Source organism: Neofelis nebulosa, chromosome 15 (assembly GCF_028018385.1).
Source record: "Neofelis nebulosa isolate mNeoNeb1 chromosome 15, mNeoNeb1.pri, whole genome shotgun sequence".
NCBI lineage: Eukaryota > Metazoa > Chordata > Mammalia > Carnivora > Felidae > Neofelis > Neofelis nebulosa.
This window is the reverse complement of record NC_080796.1, coordinates 8818418-8845237: the sequence shown is the minus strand read 5'-3', so window position 1 is coordinate 8845237 and position 26820 is coordinate 8818418. Positions and strand designations below refer to the sequence as shown.

Below are 26820 nucleotides of genomic sequence, written 5' to 3'. Positions count from 1 at the left end.
TTGTTGGGATGAGCACTGGGCGTTGTATGCAAACTGATCAATCACTGGTTTCTACTCCTGAAGTCAACACTACACTGGGTATTAACTGACTTGAATTTAAATAAGTAAAATTTTTTTAAAGGTAAATGGCAGGGGAACCTGGATGGCTCAGTTGGTTAAGCGTCTGAGTCTTGGTTTCTGCTCAGGTCATAATCTCACAGTCGTGGGATCGGGTCGCGAGTCCATGCAGAGCCTGCTTGAGATTCTCTCTCTCTCCCTCTCTCTCTGGCCCCTCCTGCGCGTGGTCTCTCATTCTCTCTCTCAAAACAAACTTAAAAAAAGTAAATGGCAGATTTACTCGTAAGAGGAGTCTCCTAAATGACGATAATGCCGCCGTCACACACGAGAGGTACGATGTCAAGGAAAGAAAATGTTAATAAACCTTAGTTTGGGATCAGTCAGATCTCCTACTACATCAGTGAAACTGCGCTGCTCAAGGGCGCCTGGGTGGCTCCAGTCGGCCAAGTGTCCGACTCTTGATTTCGGCTCAGGGCCCAGCATCAGACTCCACACTGAGCAAGGAGCCAGCTTAAGATTCTCTCTCCCTCTCCCTCTCTCTCTGCCCCTACCCAGATCTCTCATTCTTTCTCGTGCCCTGCCCGCCCCCCCCTCCCCAGAAAGGAAAGGAAAGGAAGAAATTGCACTGCTCAAAAAAATCCTTACCAGAACCTGATTTTCGTTTCTTGCAGAAGTCCTACTCCATGCCCATCGGCATCGAGTTTCAGCGGCGGTACGCGACCATCGTCCTGGAGCTCGAGCAGCTGAACAAGGACCTCAACAAAGTCTTGCACAAAGTCCAGCAGTACTGCTATGAGGTGGGGACTTTGTAGGAAATCGCTGAGGGGCCCCCCTGCGCTCTTTCACTTGAAGCTTAATGCGGGTTACCTTCACATTTTCGAAAATTCAGACTAAGCCATTACCTTTTCGAGGCCCGTTAGCAAAACCACGTTTACGTACGTTTTTACTTGTTCCGGAGTCGGTTTGAAGAGTGCTCTACGCACGGGGAGCTATCGGTTCTGTTGGTTTTTGTTTGAGTCACAAATGTTAGAGCTCTTGAAAAAAAATTCAGGAAAATCAAGAAAAATGATTACTGAATTCTGCTATCCCAATACTATATTTTGGTTTATTTCCCCTTCGTCTTGTGTATCTGCCTCTGCCTCTACTCACAAGGTTATGGTCCTGCTGTGTATACAATTTCATTTCCTCCTTTCAGCTTTGCATTAGAACTGTGGATTCTCAAACTTCCAGTATAGAGAGCATAGGGTTATTTGTGAATTGTTACCACGTATGTAAATTCATGCATATGAAGGCAGTTCAACAGCATCACCTAAAATTTGATTTTCCTTTAAAAACTTTTTTTAGAGTTTATTTATTTATTTTGAGAGAGAGCACACGAGCAGGAGGGGTTGAGAGAGGGAGAGAGAGAGAACCCCAAACAGACACCGAGCTGACAGCACGGAGCCGGATGCAGGGCTCAAACTCAGGAACCACGGGATCATGACCTGAGCCGAAACCGAGAGTTGCTTAACACACTGAGCACCCCACACGGGTGCTTACCATACGGTAGGAATTAAACGAGATGAGTTTGGAATGCTCCCGCACTTGCATTTTTATGTTTCCAGTGAGCCTCCTCCACTTGTGATGTCAGATTCTGCACCACTTAGCCCTTTATCGTGCCGGCCTCCAGCGAAGTCCCACAGACCCGCCTCGGGCCATGTTACCAATCCCCCTGCACTGACCGTAGGGACATGCTCAGTGGTTGCCTATAACCGACCTCAGTACATTATGCTTGTTCCTCTAGCCCTCCATTACCATTTATTTTTATTTTCCTGCTAGTTGTCACCTATGTGACACCACTCTTTAGTTTCGTGATGTGTGCCAGGCCTCTTGTGATAGGCTCGTTTTTCCAGGGAAGCACACTGATTTAATTTTCACAAAGCTCTTGAGGACATACAGTATTGATTTTAAAATAAGAACAGAGAGCACTATGATTAAGCAATTCTGTTCCCAGTATATACCAAACAGATTTGTGAACTTGTATTTACCCGAAAGATCTGCGCTGGAACGTTCAGAGCATCTAAAAACGTTAGAATTTTTTTATTAGAGACAAGGTTACTCGTTGCGGCACTCCTGGTAATTGCCAAATATTAGGAGAAAACGTAAATGCCCGTACACAGGGAATTGGCTGAAGGACTTAGGGCACGTCTGCACCGTGGAGTGCCTACCGTAAGAACAGACCAGGAAGCTTCCTGTTCACCCACATGGATGATTTCCAGGCTACACTACGTGAAAAAAGGAAAGTACGTGAAAGTTACTAAGTGTTACCCTTGGGATCAGAATCTACGAGTAACGGTGTAGTTTTTCAAGAATAAATGCAGGAAGGACAGACCGGAAACTGATTTGGGGACGGGGTGGGGGTTGGGGAGGGAGGAGCGGTGACATTTCTTTGCGTATCCGTTTCCTCAGCAAACACAGACGAGCTCTAAAATGGACTAGAAAAAGAAATCAACGAACCTAACTATATTCCAGAGGAGAAACAGAAACACTGACGGGGGCCAAAACGAATCCACATAACCTGAACATAGTATTTTGACTATATATACTCTCAGTCTGAAGGTAAACCGAACTTTAAATAAATACTGAACTCCAGTTAGTAAGGTTTTTTCTCGTGGCGGTATGGGTTCGCAGTTCTCAAACTCTGCATTCCAGCGGAGCAGATGAGTAACGAGGTGTGTTGTGGGTGACAGAAGCCCGCTGTCCCACCTCCAGAGAAGGCGGCCAAGAAGGAAAGGCTACAGCGAACCCTGTGGCGTTAAATTAGAAGAGGAAGAATCGGTCTGACTCCGTGGTTCCTTTTATTTATATGACATGGATGTAAGTGTGCGTGTGTGTGCGCACACGCACCGAGAGAGCCCGGAGGCAGACACCCTGACAGCAGCGAGCACCCCCAGCACCCGATCTTGGGTTCCAAACGCTACTGTCCACAAATTGCGCTCCTTGAAAAAGAGCCTGCTTCCAGAGCGTGGGCAGAGAAGGTAGACGAGCCCGGACCATCTTAGCGGGCAAGGAAGTAAAATGCGCCCCCTGGGGTAAGGGAACATGTCCAGCGGACCCAGCCGGACAGGGTCCCCACTGGCCAAATCTGGGACAGTTTGGGCTTCGGCATAAGTAATTATACTAAGAGATTATAACCTTTTGAAGAAAGTAAGAATCTGTGAGTCCATACTAATATTAACTAATTAACCAATTAACTTTTAAGGCAAAGTTCTTGTAGGCAAATGCCACCCGATAAATGTAGAAGGAACAGTGAGAGGAGAAGGGTATCGCTCGGCAGCCGTCCTGGTAATAACCGGCAAAGGCGAGAATCGTCCATAGACGCGAAAACTGGAGGGTGAAAGTTTGCCGAGGAACAGGGTCTTTACGTAGCCTCAGGATCCCTCTTCACAAGTACTTACTGATCACACAGGGGAAATCCTGTGCCGAGGGGAGGTCTGGCAGACCCCTAACTACCTTAGCCAAGTGTTCGGAGGTAACACCACCAGCAGTTGGACACACCCACGTCCAACCGTGACGCCTCCGAACCGTGACGCCCTGCGTGGGAACTCGGTGCCACTTTCGTGGTTCTCCTCCCCAAAGTGCGTAACTTCTATCCAATCACGAGGAAACGGACAAACCCACGGTGAGGGACCGTATACAAAACAATTGGCCGCTACTCTTCAAAAATGTCAAGGTCATGAGAGAGAAACTGGTCCAGAATAAAGGAACCTGCAGAGACATGATGACCACATGTCTTCGGGGGGGGGGGGGGGGGGGAACAGCCACATGTAGGACACTGGAGACAGTTGAAATTTGAATGCGCTCTGTTAGGAGTATGGCCTCACATCAACATTGAATTTCCTGATTGTGGGGTGCCTGGGGGGCTCAGTCGGCTTAGCGTCTGACTCTTGATTTCAGCTCAGGTCGGGTTCTCACGGTTCGTGAGTTCGAGCCCTGTGTCGGGCTCTGCGCTGACAGCTCAGAGCCTCCTTGGGATACGCTCTCTGCCGTTCACCTGCTGCTGCTCTCTCTCAAAATAAATAAATAAACATTAAAAAAATTCCTGATAGTGATAGTTGCACTATGGGTATGTAATAGAATATCCTTTACTTAAAAATACAAACTGGGAGTGCTTTGGGGCAAAGAGGCACAGCGTTTGCAGGTTATTCTCAAATAGTTACAGGGAAAAAATTACACATTACACGGAGAGAGACCAAATAAATGTCAAACAGAATAAACCACAAATAGCGTCTCTGGGTAAAAGGTTCTCAAGGCTTTTCTATTCTATTCCTTCTTAGAAGTTTGAAATCATATCAATTAACAGTTACCAAGAATATAAAAGAAATTGGGGGGGGGAAACTGTTAGAGAAGAAAAATTTCTAAGGTAGGAGTAAGGACCATTTTCGTTATAAATGCTAGTTTTACAAAAATCCGAATCAGAGAGCGCCTGGGGGGCTCAGCTGCTTAAGCATCCGACTCTTGATTTCGGCTCAGGTCGTGATCTCACGGTTCGTGGGATTGAGCCCCACGTTGGGCTCCGCGCTGACGGCGTGAAGCCTGCTTGGGATCCTCTCTCTCCCTCCCACTGCCCTTCTCCCACTCGTGCGCACGCCCTCTCTCTCAAGATAGATAAATAAACTTTATTAAAAAACCATCCAACTCTGAAAACGGCACAAACACAGATTATGGCCTCATGAACGTCTTCTGCTTGAACCCTCGGTTCTCAGCTCGCTCCGGACCAGGGCCTCCAGCCCGCAGATCAGCCAACAGACATGCGGCGAAGGTGCGAGGAGGAAGCCCAGGAGATCGTGCGGCACGCCAACTCCGCCACCGGACAGCCCTGTGTCGAAAACGAAAACCTGACGGACTTGATCTCCAGGCTGACGGCTATCTTATTACAAATTAAGGTAACTTTGGGAGAAGACATGTCCTAAATTTTGACAGCTACACAAACAACTCTGCTGCTCTGTTGCTGAAAAATTATAATCTACAGATTTTATCCGATGCCTTTGTCTGTCTTTGAACCGTGATTCAATTAAATTTTGAAATATCTTTCCTTTTAGTGTCTAGCCGAAGGAGGAGACCTGAACTCCTTTGAATTCAAATCACTCACAGATTCACTAAATGACATTAAGAGGACAATAGATGCTTCTAATATCAGGTAATTCGTTAGACGGACCCGAATCCCTCTTGTAAGTCCACGGTGCCTTCCGGCGCAGGTTTTAAGAATTAGGCGTGTAAGTTTTGGCCTTTAAATAAATTATAAAAGAGCTCGTCAGTTCTGTGCCATCTATTGAAGGAACAGAAATGGCACGTGCGTTTTGCGGAGGAAGGAATCCGAAGACGCGCACCGTGTGGACCTGGGCGGGGTGGAGGCGCCTCTGAGGCGATGGTCCCCAGAGAGAGCGCCTTCGCCCCCCCCCCCTTCCCTCCTACCTTTTCACTTCGTCCTGCAGTGGGGGTGGGGCCGCTGGGGTCGTAGCCCGCGTCACGGGGAGATTCAGTCCTTCCTCGGGGTCATTTCCACAGCCCGCTCTTCAACTCCAGTTCAGCCCTTCCTTCTCTCAGAAGTCTTTTCCCGACGTAGTGAGATGGCGCAGCTCACCGCGTTTCTTCCTTCCTCAGCTGCTTCCAGAACAACGTGGAGATCCACGTCGCGCACATCCAGAGCGGCCTCAGCCAGATGGGGAACCTGCACGCCTTCGCCGCCAATGACACCAACAGGGACTGAGCGGAAGACGTCGCGGCTCCGGCCGCGGGGGACCCGCTTCGGAGTGTTCCCGCGCCCCCCCCCCCCCCCCCCCCGGGCTCCCAACCCCGAGTTACGGGTCCCGGAACGCGGGGGAGGCCGAAGCTCCGAACGAGGCACTTGAGGACACTGGGCCGCCTGGCCCCGCGCCGCTGACCAGCTTCGTGCTTATTTTCCTCTTACCTCCGGCTGCGGCAGCATCGCTTACGGCACCTGCTCGGGGGCGGGTATCTTTCGGCTGAAAACGTCCGAACGCTTTTTTTAACGCGCATGAACTCGGCCCGACACACGCAGGCGGCGCCCGCAGCGGAGAGCACGAGACACGGCCTTGTGGCGGGTGGCCCGGGGCCGTGTGGCGGCGCCAGCCGGCGGGGAAGCGACAGCCCGGGCTCCCCCAGCCGCCTACCCTTCGGTCGTTGACGGAGCGCGCCCTCGAGGCGCGGAGGCCCGGTCCGCAGGAAGCCGCCGGAGCACGGGTGGGAGACGCGGGCTCGACCAGCAGACGTGATGGACGGAGCGCGACCTGGGCCTGCACGTCATTTTCTAGTAATAGATGTTTTAATTTATCATAATTTATAAAAGAAACCTCTGTTGTTCGTCGAAAGAAAATGAAGGAGCAGGAAACGAAAGTACTCGCAAAATGGCTACATTTCGGCAAGTGGATTTGGTAGGCCTTTTCCCGTCACGTCAGGGCAGAAAGTGCCTGGTGAAATGTATTTAAGAAGACTGACGACACACTATTTTCGTATTTTGTTTATTTGCACAACTCGAACCAGATTACTGGTTAAAATCCAACCGTACACAATTTATAAAGTCAAAAGATTTTATAAGGAAAACGAATATAATAACCAGTGCAACGAAATGCAGAAAAAAAAAAGGTTTGTATGCGGTCGTGGGGTTTTTTTGGTTGTTTTTTGTTGTTTTTAAAGGAAAACCCTGCCTACGATGTTAATCTTGTACAAAGTGTGTATTTGGAATTTTCTTTGTTTTAATATAGAATATTATAAAGTCAAAATATAATAAAATTGTTTTCAGATTTGGAGTTTCAGGTATAGCTGTAGAGGTGACTTTGATTCTTTTAGCTGGCCCATAAAATGGGACTTTTTATATGTTGATGTATAATAAAACTAAAACAAGATTATTTTCCATTTGAAAGTTTTGTATAGTTTAAAAATGCTTCCCTATTCTTTGTTGGTCTTGTGCCACTGCAAACCTTTAGTGCAGAGTTTATATTTAGCTAAACAGTTATGTTAATTAAGAAATGCATAAATCCTTTATTCTTAATATTTGTAATTCTAAATAAATTGATCTATGAAAAGGAGTATTGGCTACCATTTTCACTTAACTGATACAAGTTGATAAGTATTCCTTCTATTTAAAAAGTTTTGGGGCACCTGGGTGGCTGTCAGTTAAACAGCTGACTCTTGATTTCAGCTCGTGATCTCCCGCGTCATGAGATCGAGCCCTGCATCGGGCTCTGTGATGACAGCTGGGAGCCCTGTTTGGGATTCTCTGTCTCCCTCTCTTTCTCTCTCTTCCCCTCCTCCACTCGTTCTCTCTCTCTCTCTCTCTCTCTCTCTCTCTCTCTCTCTCTCAAAAATAAACATTTAATGGGGCGCCTGGGTGGCGCAGTCGGTTAAGCGTCCGACTTCAGCCAGGTCACGATCTCGCGGTCCGTGAGTTCGAGCCCCGCGTCGGGCTCTGGGCTGATGGCTCGGAGCCTGGAGCCTGTTTCCGATTCTGTGTCTCCCTCTCTCTCTGTCCCTCCCCCGTTCATGCTCTGTCTCTCTCTGTCCCAAAAATAAATAAACGTTGAAAAAAAAAAAATAAAATAAATAAACATTTAATTTTTTTTAATGTTTATTTTTGACAGAGAGAGACACAGCATAAGCGGGGGAGGGGCAGGGAGAGAGAAACACACAGAGTCCGAAGGCTCCAGGCTCCGAGCTGTCAGCACAGAGCCCGATGTGGGGCTCGAACTCACAGACGGCGAGATCGTGACCTGAGCCCAAGTCAGACGCTCAACCGACTGAGCCCTGCCAGGCGCCCCTCAAAAATAAACATTTTAAAAAATTTTAATAAAAATAAATTTTAAAGAATTGTAATTCCCACAAAGTTATATTTTAGGGGAATCAGTGCAGATTAATTACCAAGTCCTTTTGAATCGTGAAAAACATTAAGCAAACAAGTTCTTGGCTTACTGTAGGCCTAGTGAATGGTTGGTTTTAACCTATCCTGCCTAGAATTATGTAAAACACTTTTTACTTGTTTCCCCCCGCGCTACCTAAGACTGGTCACACGTAAATCGCACCTGGTCGTAAACGCACGTATCTAGGGGCGCCTGGGTGGCTCAGTCGGTTAAGCATCCGCCTTTGGCTCAGATCATGATCCAGCGGTTCATGAGTTCGAGCCCCGCGTCCGGCTCTGTGCTGACAGCTCGGAGCCTGGAACCTGCTTTGCATTCTGTGTCTCCCTTTCTCTCTGCTCCTCCCCCACTTGTTCTCTCGAGCGCTCTCTCTCTCTCAAAAATAAATAAATAAACATTAAAAAGACCGCACGTAACTAATTAAGCAGTGCCCAAGTGCTGGCGGCAGGAACTGTGCCTGGGATCGTATTTGAATTTGATTTCCGTTTTGGGAAGAAGAAACCTCAATCACTCAGAGTAGTCATTTGGGCTCCGTTGTACGTGAATTTGCGCGACGCCGCTGCCGCTGAGCACGAGCTCCAAAGGGAGCCGTGGAAGCCGGAGGGAGCCCACAAGCCGGCACACCGCACGCTTGCGGGCTCGGTTCTGAGCTCCCCTCGGTTGAGTTCCGGAAACCACATTCCCTTGCTACCATTGAGAATCTATCAAAAGATGCGCCCACTGAATCCTTTCGAGGGGCACCTGGGTGGCTCAGTCGCTTAAACGTCCAACTCTTGATCTCGGCCCGGGTCTCGATCTCCCGGTCACGAGTTCAAGCCCTGCACTGGGCTCCACGTGTAACACGGGGGGGGGCGGAGTCTTTCTCTCGAATGCACGCACTTTCTGAATCCTCGCCATTACCACTTGTCCCGCCCCGCCCGGCCACCGTCCCCACCAGCCCGGGAACCGGAAGGTCACCCCCCACCTTCTCTAGCATTCCACTCTGCCCCCTCAACTGCAGCTTTCACCAGGTAAGAGTCTTAAAACACAGAACTGGTCATTTTCTCTCCATCTAAAGGCTCAGGGCTGTCTAGACAAACTCAGAACTCTTTTCTAAGCCGCCAAAAGTCACGGTTGGTCTGACCTCTAACAACTTCTCCTGCTTCTTACCCCGCAGGGCCTTTGCACGTGCAGGTCCCCCTCCTCACCCTGCTAACTCCTGACCATCCTACACTTCAGTTTCTCACGGAAGCTTTCCTTGACCACCACGCACCCGTCTCCGGGGCCCTCGCATTTCCAGGCCCTCATAAAGGGCCTGCTCGTAGCCAGCGTCTGTGCCGTGAACAGACAAGTTTCAAAAGCGCTCGAAACGACGTGTCACTAGAGAATAAGCATACGGTTTTCCGTGAGGATGGCTTTGCAAGAGGAGACCACTCAGAAGCAGAAATTCTGCATGGGCGAGGAGGGGGGGGGGGGGGCTTTAAGCCTATCACGTGATCATTAGTCCTGACGAAAAAGGCCAGGCCGACACAGGAGTCATTATTCGGTGGTGGACAGATGGGTGGACTGAGTCCTGGCCAAGTTCCTTGCTCTTTCAAATATAGTCCCTACCAGGGTGCCGGGTGGGGGGGGGGCGGGGGCTTGGAGGGTTGAGCACCCAACTTCGGCTCAGGTCACGATCTCACAGTGGGTTCGAGCCCCACGTCGGGCTCTGTGCAGACAGCTCGGAGCCTGCTTCGGATTCTGTGTCTCCCTCTCTCTCTGCCCCTCCCCTGCTCATGCTGTCTCTCTCTCAAAAATAAACATTAAAAATTGCTTTAAGTCATTTGAAAAAATAAAATTAAAGTAAAATATAGTCCCTACCTTGCATGACAGTTGGAAGTCAGTCTCATAATGCCCGTAACACAGCAGCTAGGGTCTCATAAGAGTTTGAGAGATACAGACTAATGTTCTTAGAGGTCCTAGGCTAAGCATCCGACTTCGGCTCGGGTCACGTTCTCCCAGTCCGTGACTGAGCCTCACATCGGGCTCTGCGCCGATAGCATGGAGCCTGCTTCCGGTTCTCTGTCCCTCTCTGCCCCTCCCCTGCGCTCGCTTGCTCTTAAAAAAATAATAATAATAATGAACATTAAAAAAAAAACAACTCAAATAAAAAATAAAAAAAAAATAAAAAAAAAGGGGCGCCTGGGTGGCGCAGTCGGTTAAGCGTCCGACTTCAGCCAGGTCACGATCTCGCGGTCCGTGAGTTCGAGCCCCGCGTCAGGCTCTGGGCTGATGGCTCGGAGCCTGGAGCCTGTTTCCGATTCTGTGTCTCCCTCTCTCTCTGCCCCTCCCCCGTTCATGCTCTGTCTCTCTCTGTCCCAAAAATAAAATAAAAAAATAAATAAATAAATAAATAAAAAAAAAAAAAACAACTCAAGTCTGCCACCAAAGCCTGAACTGTCTCCTGATTGCTTCTCGGAGGGGATGTGCTGCTCGGAAAAGTGCAAGTCATTTGAATAACACCTCTGAAAATTAGGGCAACTGGCGTAGAGACGCTGAACACAGCTCAGACTATTCTAGTAACGTCGAGACTGCACAGCCTACACACAGACCTCACCCCCGGCCACCGCCTATACGGTCTCCATCGGCCCTCAGGAGGGTGCAAAGCCTCCACGTACCAAGACGAGATTTTCATTTATCTCAGGCTAACTTGCAAACGGTAATTTGCACGCATTTCTTTTAATATTTACTTATCTTTGAGAGAAAGAGAGACACAGCGTGGGGGCAGGAAGAGGTACAGAATCAAGATCAGGGGAAGGTTCAGACTTGGGGGGGTGGGGAGGGGGCCTCGAGCATTAGAGAGAGAGAGGGGGGCTCATTTGGTCCCCCACGGACAGGAGCGGCCCCGAGAAGGTCGCGCACTGTCCCCGGGTGACCTTCCGATCCGCACAACCGCCCTGCTGGCCAGAGACGTCGCCTGCTAGTCTGGGAAGGTCAGCGGAAGGTCTTTCCCATCTGGTGGCCCCTGGAGGCTTCTCCGGGCTTCTAGGGAGAGTGAGGTGTGTCCCCTTTGCCTCCAGCCTCCAGCTCCTGTGGGCTCGGCCCGAGTCCGCCTGTGCTCAAGAGTTTCCAAAGGCAGAAAAGATGTGTTCCTCCCAGGAGTCCAGCTTTGAACCGGGGCCTTCAGAGAGGGGGCAATAGGTTTCAAAACGCTGACCCTGGCAGTGAGGGGCAGAGATGCCCTCTCCCAGCCTGTGGGGATCGGGCGGGCAGGTCCCATCGGTTTCAAGAGGTAGCTGGGGCTTTAGGCATTTCGCTTCGCTCCCCTGAGCAGAGCGGAGGAGGAACAGCTCCGGCCTGGCCGAGGGGTGACAGGGTTTCCCGCTCTGACGCCGTGACTTGGCCCGTCTGTTCTGGAACCACACCTGGAAATGGGGAGACAAGAGGGGCTTTGGGCTGGAGTCCGTGTGCCACGATGGCCTCCACCGTCCCCACGTTCCGGGGCAGCGGGCCCTAGCTCCCTGCTCCGGGACCCCCTGGGTTTCAGAAAGCACTGGGGCCAGCCCATGGGTCGGCGTTCAGAGCCCCCCCGCTTTCCCTGACTCACCACTGCCGGGTGCCTGGCCACCATACGGGGATATTTGCAATGAGAAATAGGGTCACGGAAACAGAAGGGCTCAGAATTTGAGGATACAATGCTTCTAGGCTTAAAGAGGAGAGGAGTTGGGGGCCCCTGGGAGGCTCAGTCGGTTAAGCCTCCAACTCTTTGATTTCAGCTGCGGTCACGATCCCAGGGTCGCGGGATCGAGCCTCACCTGGGACTCCGCGCTGAGTGTGAGGCCTGCTTAAGATTCTCTCTCTCTCTCTCTCTCTCTCTCTCTCTCTCTCTCTCTCTGCCCCCTTCCCCCCTTCATGCTCTGTCTCCCTCTCTCTGCCTCTCAAAATTAAAAAAATTAAAAGATAGGCATTAAAATAACTTAGCAAATCATTCCTGAAAAGTACAGCCCCTCATCAAATCAATCAAGAAGGCACTTTGCTCTGCGGACTCCACCGCTGTGGACAAATTTGCTGCTCACGGTGTCCCAACCAATCCTGAGGGTGTCCTGCGTAGGAAGCCTCCGGGGCGAACTGCTGAGACCCACAGATCATTCCCACCACCCCCCACCCCCCCCCCCCACCCCCGGGGATGCGCAAAAGCAAATCCGCTCCCCCCAGCGCTGAGATGAGGGCTCCCGCTTAGACCTGCGTTTGGACACAGGCCTAAGGGCAGGGGCCTCATCACCCCCGAGCCCCCCGGGTTCTGATCTAAATGTGCAATAAACGCAGCCGGCTCCGCTCCAGGGAGCCGCCCCGGCTTCAGGCTTTACCCCGAGATTCCAGACCCAGTACCGGCCCAGAGCGTGGCCTCGGGGCTCCTGGGGGTGACTCGGGGAGTCGCTTGGCCCTGTCCCAAGGACCCTTCTCCCGGCGGGGGGAACCCCAGCCGGGCCTCATCGGTCTCTTCTCGTTGAACCGGAGAAAGAAAAAGTATCCAAGGGCTCCCTCTCCCCCTCCCGCTGAGGACTCGGCTTTGACCGTTTCGAGGGGCCCCGAGCGTACCCGACGCCCGAGGCAGGCGCTCCGCCGCACGCCCGCCCGGGCTCCCCGTCCCCGGCCCCCCCCCCTCACCTGGATCCGGGACTCGGGGAGCAGCGTGAGCGCGGCCAGGCGCTCGCGCAGGTGGATGTCGGGGTACATGGTCCGGCGGAACACGAGCTCCAGCAGCTGCAGCTGCTCGGCGCTGAACGACGTGCGCTTGCGGCGCTGCGACGGGGCGGGCGGCGCGGGGTCCCCGCCCGGGAAGCCCGCGAAGGGGCCGGGGCGCGGGGACGGCGGGGCGGCGGGGCCGGGCGGGGGCGCGGGGAACGCGGCGCCCGCCCCGAAGCCGAGCTCCCGGGACCCCGCCGCGGCCATAGCTGCGCCAGCCTGTGCGCCGCCGGGGGGCGCGGGCCGCGGATATAGGGCGGGGGCCGGGGGAGGGGCGGCGGCGGCCTCAAAGGGCCGGGCGCGCGGAGGCCCGTGTCCCCCCTGGGGGGGGGGGGGGGCGGCCCCGCCAGACGCCGTGGGAACCGCCGCTTCCGCCGCCGCGCGCGCGCGCGCGCGCGGGGGGAGGGGAGGCGCGAACTCGGGCCGGGACCCCTGGAGACCCCCGCCCGCCCTCCGGCGCGCCGCCCCTACCCCTGCGATCCCCGCCCGCTGGCCCCCCTCCACCCTGGCGACCCCCCCCCCCCGCAAGCCCTCTGGCCCGCCCCCCCACTCCGGCGACTCCCACCCGCACCCCGGCGACCCCCGCCCCCCCCAACCCTGCGACCCACCCCGCCGGCGACCCCCGCTCTCCCGCCCGTCGCCGCAATCCACATCCCCCGGGGCGGGCCTCCCACTCGGCGGCGGGCCCTGGGGTCGGCCTCCGTCCCGCCCCGCGAGTCCCGGGCAGCGACCCTTGGCCGCCGTCCGGCCCGCGGCCTGGGACGTATTTATTTACCACCACCCCCCAACCCCCCCCCCCCCCCCGCCCGCGATGTGCGAGACCCTGTGCCAGGTGGGCCAAGCAGCCCAGCCCCTCGCTCCCCGACGCGCCCTGCATCCGCCGGGGGCGCGGATTAGGGGGCCGCACGCCCACCCCTTGGGCGGCGGGGGAACCAGGGACGCTGGTGGACGCGGGACCCCGCCTTCCCGGACGTGCCCGCGGGGCCCTCGCGGGAGGCGGGAGGAGGGCCGGCCCGGTGGGCCCCGTTAGAAGAGGCCGTTTCACCGGGACTTGCGCTGTGGTCGTGGGTGGGTGCCTCCCCTGCAGGGTGAGGGGCGCAGGGCCCCCGGGCTGTGCCAGGCGCTCCGCGAACTCAGGTCGCCCTGTGGGAAGAGACGGGCGTGGGCCCCGGGCCTCCTGCCCCGCCGTCCAGCCCTGATCTCACCAGGACCGCTCTCTGTGGGCAGGGTCCTTCAGGGCCCCGTGAGGCCACCCCCGGAAGACCTTGGATGTCCCGGACGGGCTTTCCAGGTGTCCGGGCAGAAAGACAGACTGCGGGGAGGGACGGGAGCCCTGGGCCCGATTCGCTCCTGGGGGGTGGATGGGGCGGCAGGGACTGTGTGTCCAGCCCTTGGGCTCTCCCGGGCAGCCCGCTTCCCCACCTACCCGCCCCACCCCTCCTCTCTCGGTCTCCCTCCCCCGCCCTTCCTCTCCCTTCCTTTCCTGGATCTTGGAGTCTTCAGGCAGAGGGCAAGTGGGACGGGAGGTCAGACCCTCTGTCTGACTGTGCTCGGTCCTTCTTTCCTGAATCGTGGGAGGCTGTGCTATACTGAGTTCCTATGCCGGGTTTACAGATCAGGAGATAGTTCCAGAATCCAGAGAGGCCCCGAGGACTCGCAAGCCGGCCTCCACAAGACACTGGGGTGCTCACTGGTCAGTTTCCCTGCACCCTCCCACGGGAGGCCGACACCGCCGTCCCCTCCAGTCTTGGGGGTCGTCTTTCAGGCCCCTTGGGCTCATTAGGTTCCCGGTCTCAGGCAATGATGATGGAGGCAGATCCCCGCAGCCCCAAAGTGCCCTGGGTGTAGCCCCCCTGGGACCAGGAGGCCAGCCTCCGAGGAAGGCCGAGCTTTGCTGGCTGTGTGGCTGCCGAGGTGAGGTTTTACAGTCTGGGGTGGCCCAGCCAGAAACTCTGCCCGGGGTCAGGAGTCACAACGATCCCGGGCTGTGTGGACGCCCCCACAGTCCCGTGTCGCAGCCCCGTCCGTCTGAGTCACCTGCTCCCTGTGCCTGGGAGGACAGACCCGCCCAGAGGGATGAGGTGCTGCCCGTGGGCAGTCTTTTCTGCTTTTTGAACTGGCGGTAAGAAATGCCAGCATTCGGGCCGCCTGGGGGGACTCAGTTGGCTGAGCGTCCGAGACTTGGTCATGACCTCACAGCTGGTGGGTTCGAGCCCCTCCGTCCATCTGGGAGCCTGGAGGCTGCTCCCGATTCTGTGTCTGCCCCTCCCTTGCTTATATGCCTTCAAGCGCTCTCTCTCTCTCTCTCTCTCTCTCTCTCTCTCTCTCTCTCTCTCTCTCTGTGTCTCTGTCTCTTTTTCTCTCTCTCTCTCAAAAATAAATAAACATTTAAAAAAAAAAAAAAAGAAAGAAAAGAAAAGAAATGCCAGCATTCAGTTTGCAGCCTGGTCATCCCGCACACTGACTAAACAATCATTTTCCTTCATGACTTTTCTGGAAGGCTCGCGGTATATCCCCCGTGTTGAAACAAGACGGCAGCCTTTCCCTCTCTCCTCCCTCTGCTCTCAATGAGGTTTTAATTGCGTGTGCTGGTATTTACCTGAGAAATAACCTCGGCGGGGACACGGTGGAAACCCGGGATCGCGATCAGGAATGAGGGGTTGCAGAGGGAGACTATGTTACACCTGTTGGTGCTGCTGTATTTTTGTTTTTGAACTGTGCATATGTTAGTGTTTTACATATATTTTGAAAACCTAGGTTTTTTGAAGGTATTTTATTTATTTTTTCAAATGTGTCACTTATTGTTGAAAGAGCACAAGCCCGGGGCGGGGGGGGGGGGGGGCACAGAGGATCCAAAGGGGACTCTGCACTGACAGCAGTAAGCCTGATGTGGGGCTCGAACTAACGAATGGAGAGATCAAGACCTGAACGGAAGTCAGACACTCCACCAACTGAGCCACCCAGGGGCCCCAAAATGAAGTTTTTGATGAGTAAGTGGCAATGTGGTATTCCGGGTTGGATCTGGGTTGTTTTTTTTTTGTCTTTTGGGTTTTTTTTAATCAAGTCTACACCTGGGGCGTCTGGGTGGCTCAGTTAAGCGTCCGACTTTGGCTCAGGTCACAATCTCGCGGTCCGTGGGTTCAAGGCCCGCGTCAGGCTCTGTGCTGACGGCTCAGAGCCTGGAGCCTGTTTCAGATTCTGTGTCTCCCTCTCTGCCCCTCCCCTGCTCTTGTTCTCTCTCTCTCTCTCTCTCTCTCTCTCAAAGATAAATGAACATTGAAAACATTTTTAGAAAATAAAAAAAGTAAAGTCTACACCCAACGGGGCTGGAACTCACAACCCAAGATCAAGAGTCACATGCTCCACACCAACCGAGCCAGCCGGGTGCCCTGGGTTGGGTCCTTAGAAAGGACGAAGGACATTAGTGGGAAAAACTGGTAAAATCTGAATGTTTTTATAAAACTGTTAGAACACGGAAGCAGAGGATGCACGTAATGTATCTGGAACGAGATACTGTTTCACCGTGAGAATAGATTTCCCGGTTCGGGATTTGCACTGACCAGCGTTAGGAAGCTAGAAGCTTCTACACATCTCATCTGATGTGTATCCGTTCGCTGAAAATTACAGGCTTCCCTCTCCCCTTTTGTTTGCCAGACACGTCTAAACTCCTAAGTGGTTTTTGCCAACCCCGAGGTCGGGATCCCCTCAGTTATCCTCAGTTATCCTGTTGGAAGCATACGATGAGTGTTTTTGTTAATTCTTCTATACCCGTTTTTGGAAGACAGAGAGAGCCCCATCGCTGGCAATATCTTTAAAAAAAATCATTCTGGGGGGGGGGGCTCCTGGGGGGCTCAGTTGGTTAAGCGTCCGACTTTGGCTCGGGTCATGATCTCGCGGCTCGTGGGTTCGAGCCCCGCGTCGGGCTCTGTGCCAACAGCTCGGAGCCAGGAGCCTCCTTTGGAATCTGTGTCTCCCTCTCTCTCTGCCCCCCTCCCCCGCTCACACTCTGTCTCTCTCTCTCTCTCTCTCTCTCAAAAATAAATACACGTTAAAAAACTTTTTTGAAAAACAAAACCATTCCGGCAAGTTATTTGCTCGAGGCTCCGTAAGGCACTTTCCTCTACCAAAGCCAGTTTACCAGTTCCGGAATGGCTACCCTGAGGTTCAGGGTTAGCCCAAGGCGAGGGCCACGGAGATCCATCCGGGGTCGCGGTGCCCCCTCATCCACTCCTGGGCTCCGCCCACTCACCACCTGGCCTGCTCAGGGCTTGGGCCCTTATTTGCATCTGGTGTGTCGGTCACCCTTGTCGCACCAGAAGGGGCAGGCAAGGGGAAATAGACGACGCACATCCGGGAAAGAGAAGTGAAGAAGAAAGAGAAAAGCAATGCGCTAAAACAAAACAAAAAAGGATGGCGACCTGCAGCAGCCCCAGCGGGCAGGCGGGAGCCACTCGGGGTCACTGTCCTTCCTTTGCATCCTTAACCTTTTCCCCCCACGGCTCCTGTCCTTGACGCCCCCACCATCACAGACGCCTGCCTTTCCTCTCCAAGTGCTAAGTACCCTCTTCCCGGCTTTGTTGTTCAAGTCAGGCCTTCCACGCGGCCCGGAGAGCCACCCCCGCCCTGCTCCGGGGCTGGTGTTTATTGATCAGAGACCCAGGAAAAGGAGGGTCGATGGCTTCTCCTTCCACCCTGAGTCCCTTTGATCCTGGCCTCGCTTTGATTTCCCCTCCTCTCGCTGCCCTGCCCAGCCTCTTCAGTTCCTGAAGTGTATTCTGGAAGCAAAGGTTACAAGAGATTGAGAGACGACAGCCCCCCCCCCCCCCCCCCGCAAAAGGTATTAATGCGCCAGGAAAGCGATAAAAGGTTAAGGGGCCTCTTTTGTTGTTTGGATAGAGCCAAACACATTCCAATCACAACCTCCAAATCGCTTTTTTTTTTTTTTTTTTTTCCAACGTTTTTTATTTATTTTTGGACAGAGAGAGACAGAGCATGAACGGGGGAGGGGCAGAGAGAGAGGGAGACACAGAATCGGAAACAGGCTCCAGGCTCCGAGCCATCAGCCCAGAGCCTGACGCGGGGCTCGAACCCACGGACCGCGAGATCGTGACCTGGCTGAAGTCGGACGCTTAACCGACTGCGCCACCCAGGCGCCCCTCCAAATCGCTTTTGAACTCGACACACACACGTTGAGTTGTTTGGTTTTTTTTTTCCTTTCTTTCAGTTATCCCTACCCAAATCCTCTGGGTAGCGTCTTTCTCCACCCAGACTCACAGAAGCAAGTGAAGTGAAAAAGAACCCCTCCACGCCGGAGACAGAGAACCATGGGTTTTCCAGGTTTCTGTCCACACGCTTGATAACAAAGAACAGAAACGACCGGCAGTGGATCTGGCCCTCGCACCCGACATTTGTCTACACCTGTCCCTGCAACATGCCTGTTGAGCGCTTTGAATGGGGCCTGGTGCCCCTGAGCTGGTATCTTGCTTAATTTCACGGTAACTGATTTCAATAGAAGCGGCCTCTCGTGGCTACGGCAGCTGACAGGACGGCTCTAAATCATCACCCAGCAAATTCCTCTTCCCTGAGAACTGTTTACAAAGACGTATGTAGGTGGCTCAGAATCGCCCACTGGATTTGAATTCTAGACTCTCCTTTTACGTGGCTGGAACAGAACTCTGGATCGTCAGAATGACTACCTCGGTTTCGTCGCGGACAGTCTCATACAGATTTGGCTGAACGGTGTGTTGAATATCGCTGTAGCATCCGTGCACGGTCTTCTTTTTATTATTGTTGTTTTTTATTTGTTTTTTGAGACAGAGACAGAGAGCCAGTGGGGGAGGGGCAGAGAGAGAGAGAGACACGGACTCCGAAGCAGGCTCCGGGCTCCGAGCCATCAGCACAGAGCCCGACGCGGGGCTCGAGCTCCCCGGAGTAACCGAGGACCCACTCTGGCCTTGGTGTCCCGGCCGGCAAGAGTACTGGCTGTGTGTTCCCAAAATGCTTCCTTTTGCTGGATATTTTTGCCTCTAACAGAGGAGAGACATCGTGCGGGTAAAATACAAAGCCAAGTTGGTCCAGTCAGACGCAGGCTCCCGGTGGGTGTGGGAGATGAGCCGCTTTCCGGTAGGTACTGTTCCCATTTTCGTTGGTCCCGGGAGGGACCTCTCGGCCTGTGGGCGTGTAGCTGTCACAGGCACATGAACTTCCAGCACTCTCTCAGGGAGGAGCCAGCGACACAGGCCCCTTCTTTCCGATTGCGCTCAGCAAGCCCCGAGCGCCAACCCTGAGCCGGGCACTGCGCTCCAGGAGGGAGAGGAAGCTCTCCTCGCCGCTGGGCCTTCCTGGTTAGCAGCCGGGCTGCCTGGCCAGCGGGCCAAGTTAATCCTGCATTAATAAAGCCCACCCAAGCGCCACTGACCCAGAGCAAACTGACCCTGGGGAGCGGGCGGTAGAGACTCAGCCTGCCCCCTCATAATGCCCAAAATGTGCTTTCGCTTCGGGCGTATCACCTGAACAAAAACCCTGCCAGAGAGGGCCCTGCTTTGAACTTGGTTGACTATTCCGGGATTGTTTAAACTCATCCACGGGCAGACTGTGGTCTCCCCGCGCCATTTCCCGTGCAAAGGAAAAAAAAAAAAAAGAAAGAAAGAAAGAAAGAAAGAAAGAAAGAAAGAAAGAAAGAAAGAAAGAAAGAAAGAAAAATGCTCTGTGGGGAAATGGCCCATTCTAGGCCAGTATTCCAGAGTCTGGAATATTTAGTCATATCTGCAGAGGACAAAAGTATTCAACACTACTGAGGCATTCTCTCGAGGAAGAAGTCGAAGAGGCCCCGCCGGTCAAACAGGACAAGTGGAATGCCAACAAGAATAACAAAAGCAATAGGTTGCAACACATCGAACATGTTAAAGTCCATTCTTTCGTGATGGTCATAAAAAACGAAACTGATCACGTTAGGCCGGTTCTAGGGAACAATCCCTTTATCTAAGAGCTGGCAGGCAGGGGCGCCTGGGTGGCTCGTCGGTCGAGCGCCCGGCTTCGGCTCAGGTCATGATGTCGCAGTTCGTGGGTCCGAGCTCGGTGGGTTCTGTGCTGATGGCTCAAAGCCCGGAGCCTGCTTCGGATTCCGTGTCTCCCTCTCTCTTGTCCCTCCTCCGCTCCCACTCTGTCTCTCAAGAATAAATAAAACGTGTAAAAAAGGTTAACAACAACAAAAACAACAACCTGGTACGCAAAGTATTTATCCTGCCTTTTCTGTACGACTGTAACTCAAGGTACACAGTGGATAAAGAGAAGGCCCTCGGGACGCAAGCGCTCTGCCGATACCCAGACTACCCAGACGTGGAAGTGCTCTGATCAGCGGAGAAGGAGTGACAGAGGTACACAATCCTCATTTTGCAACCTTTAATGAAGGCGTGAGCCTGACAGCGATCCTCATGGCTGCTAGCTGTCCTTCCTTGCAGAACACCACCACCACCTCGGAGTGAGTCATTCTCCCCAAAATAGAGATCCGGAACGTAAGCCAACGATTGGAGCTCGCCACCGGGTCAACAGAAGAACGGGGAGCAGTAGCAGGTCACGAAGCGCCACAGGGACACCATCAACAACAAAGCCCAGACTGTGGGAAATTCAGGACAAACGTCAGCCTCTTCATCAAGTACATTGGAGAGAGAGAAAAAGAGAGAGAGGGGGAGAACCATCTACAGACCAAAAAGGACCAAAGAGCCCTGTCGACTCGAAGCAATGCTGGGATCCTGACGTGAACAAACCCCCTGTAAAAATTCACTTCTGGGGAGCCCGGCCGGCTCAGTCGGTGGAGCGTTGGGACTCTGGGTCTCCGGGGTGGTGAGTTTGAGCCCCACATTGGGCACAGAGATGACTTTAAAGAAAAGTTCATTTCTTCGACCAATGAGGCATTTCAACATGAGCTATGAGAAGATATTAGGAAAATGGGGTTAACTTTTTTTGTGTTATGATAGCGATTCTGTGTCATATTTTTATCGCCTTTTAGAGACAGGTAGAAATAGTGGCAGATGAAGTCAACAAAACGTTCGGGATTTGCTCCAAAATAATCCAGTTTGGGGGGAGGGGGAAGGGTGGGGAGCTACAGAAAAAAGCAAGGTTGGATACGAACTGGTAACAGTTGAGGCGGGGGCATGATCACGGACTATACCATTCTACTTTTGTGTATGTTTAAGATTTTTCCAGAATGAAAAGTTAAAAAAAAAAAAAAAAAAGCAATAGTCCGTGTCCTTGAAGGACGTGGGAGACACTGAACAGGAGGACAAGAGCTCCGCTCTGGGGGGGTAGGGTCTCCCCAGGGAGCTGGGAGCCCAGGCGGAGGAGGAGGGGAGCGGCCCCCTCACTGGGTTCGGGGCGGGGGGGGGGGGGGGCACCTGTCAGCGTTGAGTGTGCCCGTGGCAGAGGTGGCCGGGCTGGCCAGCCCTGGGGCACTCACTGCACGAGAGACCCATAAATAAATCTACCTGGGGGCAGCCACCCTCAACCCTTTCGTGTAAAACCTCTTCCGTGCTTGTGTGCAATGTACACATACATGTAACTGTGCAGGAAAACTATACACGCGTGGTTTTTATACAGACAAATCTTGTTTAGCTGACCCGAAAATAATTTTTTTCATGTCTATTTAGTTTTGAGAGAGAGAGAGAGAGAGAGACAGAGTGCAAGCGAGGGAGGGGCAGAGAGAGAGGGAGACAGAGGCCGAAGCAGGCCCCAGGCTCTGAGCTGTCAGCACAGAGCCGGACGCGGGGTTTGAACCCACAAACCGCCACATCGTGACCTGAGCCGAAGGCGATGCTGAACCGACTGAGACCCCCCAGGCTCCCCGTACCGCAGTTACCCTGAAACTCTTGTAATCTCCCATGGGTTCTAGGCTTGGGAGGACTCAGGATAGGCCCGGGATGCCCCAGGGCATTTCCCCAGCCGCTCCCCTTCTGGGAAAACCCTGCTCTGAGAGCACCTGAGGGGAGGCTGAGTAGGGGGCTTGCCCGGATGAGGAGTTAGTCTCTCTTACTTGGGGTCCATGAGGCACCTTGGACCTGAGGGCTGGGGTCTCAATCTCAGACTCTAAAAGGCCTCTGTTTCGGCCCCACGGCTGCTCCTGGCACTGAGCCCAGCCTGGTGTCCTCCCCGCACATGGCCTCGTCCATGCAGCCACCCCAGCTCCGGGCCTGGGGAGGACGGCTCAGGGCTCTGTCCCCACGAAGTGTGGGTGTCAGCCCCCAGAAGTAGCCCTGGCCCCCAGACCGGCTGGGGGGTGGGGTGGGGAGGGCTTCTGCGGGGTCCTCCCGGCCCTCCTGCCCGCCGCACCTGACCCGGAGGGCGAGCACCTGCCTGCCCTCCCTGGGGACCCTCAGAGGCTGGGTCTGGCTTGTCCCCCCTCCCTGCCCCCAACGCAGTATCTGGAACCTGCAGAGGCTCAGGGCGCGGTTCATCATGAATAACAGGACCCGCAGCGTCCCTCGTGAGTGAGCTCGGGCAGGTCCTGCCGTCTCGGGGTCCAGGAACTCCGACAGGAAGCGCCGATTCTCCGACTTGTCTTCACTCAGTCCCCTATCACTCGTCTGATCCGGAGCAGGCCCCCACCCCTCAAAGCTTTGCTTTTCTCGGGCTGCAGTGTCTGGGGAGCAGAGGCGCCTACCCACCAGGGGGGCTTCCTTGGCCGGAAGTGCCGACCAAGGGCAAGAGAGGGCTCTCCAAGCCGGAAGTCCGGGCCAACACGGGCGGTAATGAAAACGCACCAGAACACGGCCCTGGGGGCCCCCGATGACCCCGACGGCGGTGCCGGAGGGACCCAGTGCGCTCTCTCCGGCTCTGCCCACCCACCCCCCCCCCCCCGCCCGTCTGTCACGTCTCACCAGCTGCCCGGCAGTGTGTCCTCAGCTGTGTTCACCTGGGCACCCACCTGGCCTGCGAGCTCCCCGCGGGGCAGGACCCCAGGTGTGCGGGGTGGGGGGCGAGGGGTGCTCTGGGGCCAGCTCAAAGGGTGCACGAGGGCCGTGAGCCCCCGAGGGTGCCGCGGTGAGGATCGCTGAGACAGAGGACACGGGGAGGGGGGGTATGCGTGCAAGAGCAACCGTGGGGTTCACCGTCTCTTTCTGGAAGGCTCCATGGGGTCTCTGTCAGCCCCTGTACGTCTATCTCGCGAGGAGCTGACCCGGGTGGTGGTGGGGGGGGGGGGGCTCAGCTGGGGTGACTGACAGCCGCCCCCCCCCAGCCTCAGTGTTGCCAGCAGGGAAATGGGCGCGGCGGTACCCGCCTGCCACCTTCTTCCTGGAGGTTCTCTGAGGCTGGAAGCTTCTCAGGGCATTTTCAAAGGCTCCGATGAAAGGCCCTGGTGGGATGAAACGTTCTCGGGGCCATAGGAAGTTTCTCGCAGTTTTGAAGCCTTGGAGGCTGCAGGAAGTGGTCAGTGACGGGTACTTGTGAAGCCCCGGAGGGTGATGAGGGTGGAGAATTAGCACCTGGGGCGTGAGGGGCCCTTATCTGGGAGGAAAATCTGTCATTTCCCTGGGGGTGGGGGGGCTTGGGGTAAGTGCTGAGCACGGGGTGGAGGCCAGAAAGGCGGGGCCTTGGACAAGGCCTGCCCCTCCTCGGGGCCTCAGTTTCCCCATGTGTGAAAGGAGAATGACTTTAAAACCCTGACTGCAGGCTGCGCCCCAGCTCTACTGCCCTCCCTGGCTTGGAGACCCCAAGTCAACACGCTATCCCCGCCCGGGGTATGCTTGCAGGGGCGCTGGTTTGAGTCTCACCGGGTCCCACGAGGGGCTCTGGACCTGCCCCGGGACCTTGCTGGACAACAAGGATTCTTTGCTGGGCCACACTTTAGTCTGGCCCCTGAACCTTCTCCCAGACCCATCTGGAAACTTCCGGGTAAAAACCCAGTGTTAGGACGCTGCTGGGTCAGTTTGGCGGGAACACGCCCTCCCTCCCCCCCTTGTGCCCCAATGTTCTCCACTGCCCCCAGGTGATCTCTGGCCCCCTTGGCCTGCCTCCGACAAGGATCCTGTTGGGTCATTTCAGCCAGAACCCCCCCCCGCACCCCGCCCCCTGCTATAATTTAATGTAATTTTAGTAATGACCTTTCAGTAATCTTTCCTGCACTGCCCCACCTGCTCGTTGGCTGTACCCCCACTTGCCCGTGCAGTGTTCCCAGATGAGACCGATCTCTGTCCCTCCCCTGCTCTATTGTATCAAGATCGTCCCGGGAAGTCTGAGTGGCTCAGTCAGTTAAGTGTCCGACTCCGGCTCAGGTCATGATCTCGCAGTTCATGAGTTCCAGCCCCGCGTCGGGCTCTGTGCTGACAGCTCAGAGGCTGGAGCCTGCTGTAGATTCTATGGCTCCCTCTCTGTCTGCCCCTCTCCCATGCATGCTCTCTCTCAAAAATAAATAAAGACATTGCAAAAAAAAAAAAAAAAAAAAAAAAAGATGGTCCCGAATAAAGTCTGCCTTTCCACTTTTCACAAGTGTCCTGCTAAATTTTTTCTTTACCGCAGAGTCTGGCCACTTGGAACACACCGTGCGGGGGCCTCCTGACCCAGAACAGCCCTCAGGCCGTCTGTCCCCACAGCTACAGGAAATGGGAGAAGAGTGAGTGATGTGTTGGGAGTTGCAGGGACAGAAGGGACAGACAGAGGTGGCCAGACACCCAGTGGGTTTTTCTTTTGCACCAAGTCCTTTGGCCCCCGGCCCCTCCTTCCTGTTGCTAGGATCACTGCCTGCCCCTCCTCGTTTTCCAGAATCTTCCCTCCCTTCCCCCCCGCCCCCCCCCCCCCCGCCTCCACGTCTGAGGCTCTGTGGCCGGCCCTGAGCGATGCCCTAGTTTAGTTTTATTTTTAAAAACTTTGTTAACATTTATGTATTTTTGAGAGAGACAGAGACAGACAGAGCGTGAGCAGAGGAGGGGCAGAGAGAGAGAGAGAGAGAGGAGACACAGAATCTGCAGCAGGCTCCAGGCTCTGAGCTGTCAGCACAGAGCCCGACGCGGGGCTCGAACCTACGAACCTCAGGTCATGGCCTGAGCCAAAGTCGGACGCTCAACCGACCGAGTCACCCAGGTGACCCTACACCTCTCTCAAGCACTCAAGCCTGTAGCCTAAGCCCAGTGCTGACAGCTGGTTAAAGTCCTCGTAAGAATACAGGCGGATCATGGGGCGCCTGGGTGGCTCGGTCGGTTGAGCATCCGACTCTCGATTCCGGCTCAGGTCATGATCTCACGGTGTCCCCCGTGTGCCTGCCTTGAGCCTGGCGCTGGGAGGACCGTGGTGAACACGGCGCTCGTGTTCTGATGGAGAGGAAAGAGAAGAGACAAAATAAGCGATTGATGATACAACAGTTTAGCACTGCATACCCACATCGCTTATTAGAGGTGCTACAAAGAAACAGTGGGAAGGAGGAGGGGGTGTGCGGAGCCGATGCTCTTGACTGCAGGGCAGGGCCACCCCGGGGAGAAGGCCACACTGGATAACGACTCCCGGTCGTGGCCGTGGCCACCTGGGCAGGGACAGCCTGCAGCAGGCCCCAGGGACAGCAGGTCCAGAGTATGAGGTAGGAGGCAGCGGAGAGACAGGTGGGGGGAGTGGGAGGTGACAGCGGGTGGGGTGGTGGCTCCAGGATCGCCCTGGGCGGTGATCTGTGACAGCAGCCACTGATTACGTCCCCTTGTGCTGAGCTCTGTACTCACTGAGGTCCCTACTGGAACATTCTCTACTCGAAGCCCGGAAGCAGCCCCGGGGTGGTAACTACATTCATCGGCCCTGCTTTCATGGAGGTGATATTCACGCAGCATGAAATTAAGCACTTCTGACCGTGGGAAACAGTAACGCTTGGTACACGTGCAGCCGTCGGCGGTCACCTGCGTCTGGACACGTGGTGTCCTTGGCCCCGAGGGAGACACCCCCCCACCCCCCGGGCCCACTCCCCAGTCCCGCTCTTTCCCTCCCCCAGCCTCTAACAACCACCGGCCCGGTCTGTTGTCTTTCTCTGCCGACTGGCCTCTTCTGGGTGTTTCATATCACGTGTGACCTTTCGTGACCGGCTTCTTCCACTTGGTGCAACATTTCCAAGGCTCACCTAGCGTGTCCCCTACTCCATTCCTTTTTATGGCTGGGTAATATCCAGTTGTGCGGACATCACTTAATTTTACAGGTAAAGAAATTGGGGCTTTGGGGATGGGACGGAATAACTGACTCAGGCCTCGCTCACCCAAGCAGCTTACCGGCCGAGGCTGGACTTGATTCTGTGTCTCCCACTCTCTCTGCCCCTCCCCTGCTCATGCTCTCTCTCTCTCTCTCTCTCTCTCTCTGTCAAAAATAAATTAAAAAAACATTAAAAGAGAAAAAAGAAATTGTGTTGCGAAATGGCATTTATCGCCATGAGCGAACAATATATTGCTGAGTGGGAAAAGCAATGTTCATGACAACACAATACGGGAAATACACCATTTTCTACAAACAAAGAAAATACACACACGTATATTCGCAGAAAAGCTTTGGGAGGGGGCATCTCCCAAAATATTAACTCTGCTTATTTTTAGATAAGGAAGGTTATAGGTTGCACTCACTTATTAAATCTGGGGTGGGGGGGATCCACCAATAAATGCTGCTTTAAAAATCCATCAGTCAGTTGGAGGACTCCCCAGAGAAGCTGCCCCAGAGGCCGCTTGCTGCCCTCTCCTGCATTTCTCCTCCACGGACAAGGAGAAACCGTTGCGAAGCTTCTCCCAGAGCCGGGAGGATCCTTCTCTGCAGGAAATCCAGGAAGGTGGGGCGCGAGGTGGGGACAGTGGGTGCATCAGCAGAGCTGTGGGGACTTTGGATCCAGTATGGCTCCTCCGGGTGGCTCAGTTGGCTGAGCGTCCGACTTCATCTCAGGTCACGATCTCGCGGTTCATGAGTTCGAGCCCCGCGTCGGGCTCTGGGCTGACAGCTCGGATTCTGTGTCTCCCTCTTTCTCTGACCCTCCCCCGTTCGTGCTCTGAAAGCCAGTTGCCGAACAAGATGTGTACGAGAGGCACATTTGTGTGCAAATACACATATGCCCGTGTATTTGCAGATGCACAGAAAAGAATGCAGGGAAGGAAGGGTGCGTGAGAAGCTCGAGTCTCTGGGAAGCAGGCTTTTCAGGTGG

The 26820-nt window shown here is 54.5% G+C and overlaps 2 protein-coding genes across 9 annotated transcripts in view; one reads left to right on the top strand and one right to left on the bottom strand.

The window, feature by feature from the left end:
• The window catches only part of LIN9 (lin-9 DREAM MuvB core complex component), a 63623-nt gene extending 56480 nt beyond the window's left edge, over positions 1-7143 (top strand). For all 7 annotated transcript variants that reach the window (XM_058702448.1, XM_058702452.1, XM_058702454.1 and 4 more), the window contains 4 exons: positions 729-854; positions 4803-4982; positions 5139-5236; positions 5701-7143. In XM_058702448.1, coding sequence (XP_058558431.1) covers positions 729-854; positions 4803-4982; positions 5139-5236; positions 5701-5806 — 510 coding nt within the window. In that variant the 3' untranslated portion in view covers positions 5807-7143. The remainder of the gene's footprint in view (positions 1-728; positions 855-4802; positions 4983-5138; positions 5237-5700) is intronic.
• A 3510-nt stretch (positions 7144-10653) lies between these two features.
• Positions 10654-12884, bottom strand: MIXL1 (Mix paired-like homeobox). Of its 2 annotated transcripts, none has more exons than XM_058700645.1 (2): positions 12600-12884; positions 10654-11380 (listed from the first exon to the last, which is right to left on the bottom strand). In XM_058700645.1, exons 1-2 carry the CDS (start codon positions 12882-12884, stop codon positions 11051-11053), a joined length of 615 nt encoding a protein of 204 aa, XP_058556628.1. In that variant the 3' UTR covers positions 10654-11050. The 2 variants fall into 2 exon arrangements, with proteins under 2 accessions (XP_058556628.1, XP_058556629.1); XM_058700646.1 differs by having other exon boundaries at positions 10654-11356.
• Positions 12885-26820: the final 13936 nt, after the last annotated feature.

Coding starts and splice junctions, on each gene's coding strand:
- MIXL1 (XM_058700645.1), bottom strand. CDS start 12,884: ATGGCCGCGGCGGGGTCCCGGGAGCTCGGCTTCGGGGCGGGCGCCGCG. Junction 11,381..12,599: donor TCCCCGAGTCCCGGATCCAG/GTGAGGGGGGGG, acceptor TCCAGCCCAAAG/CCCCTCTTGTCTCCCCATTT.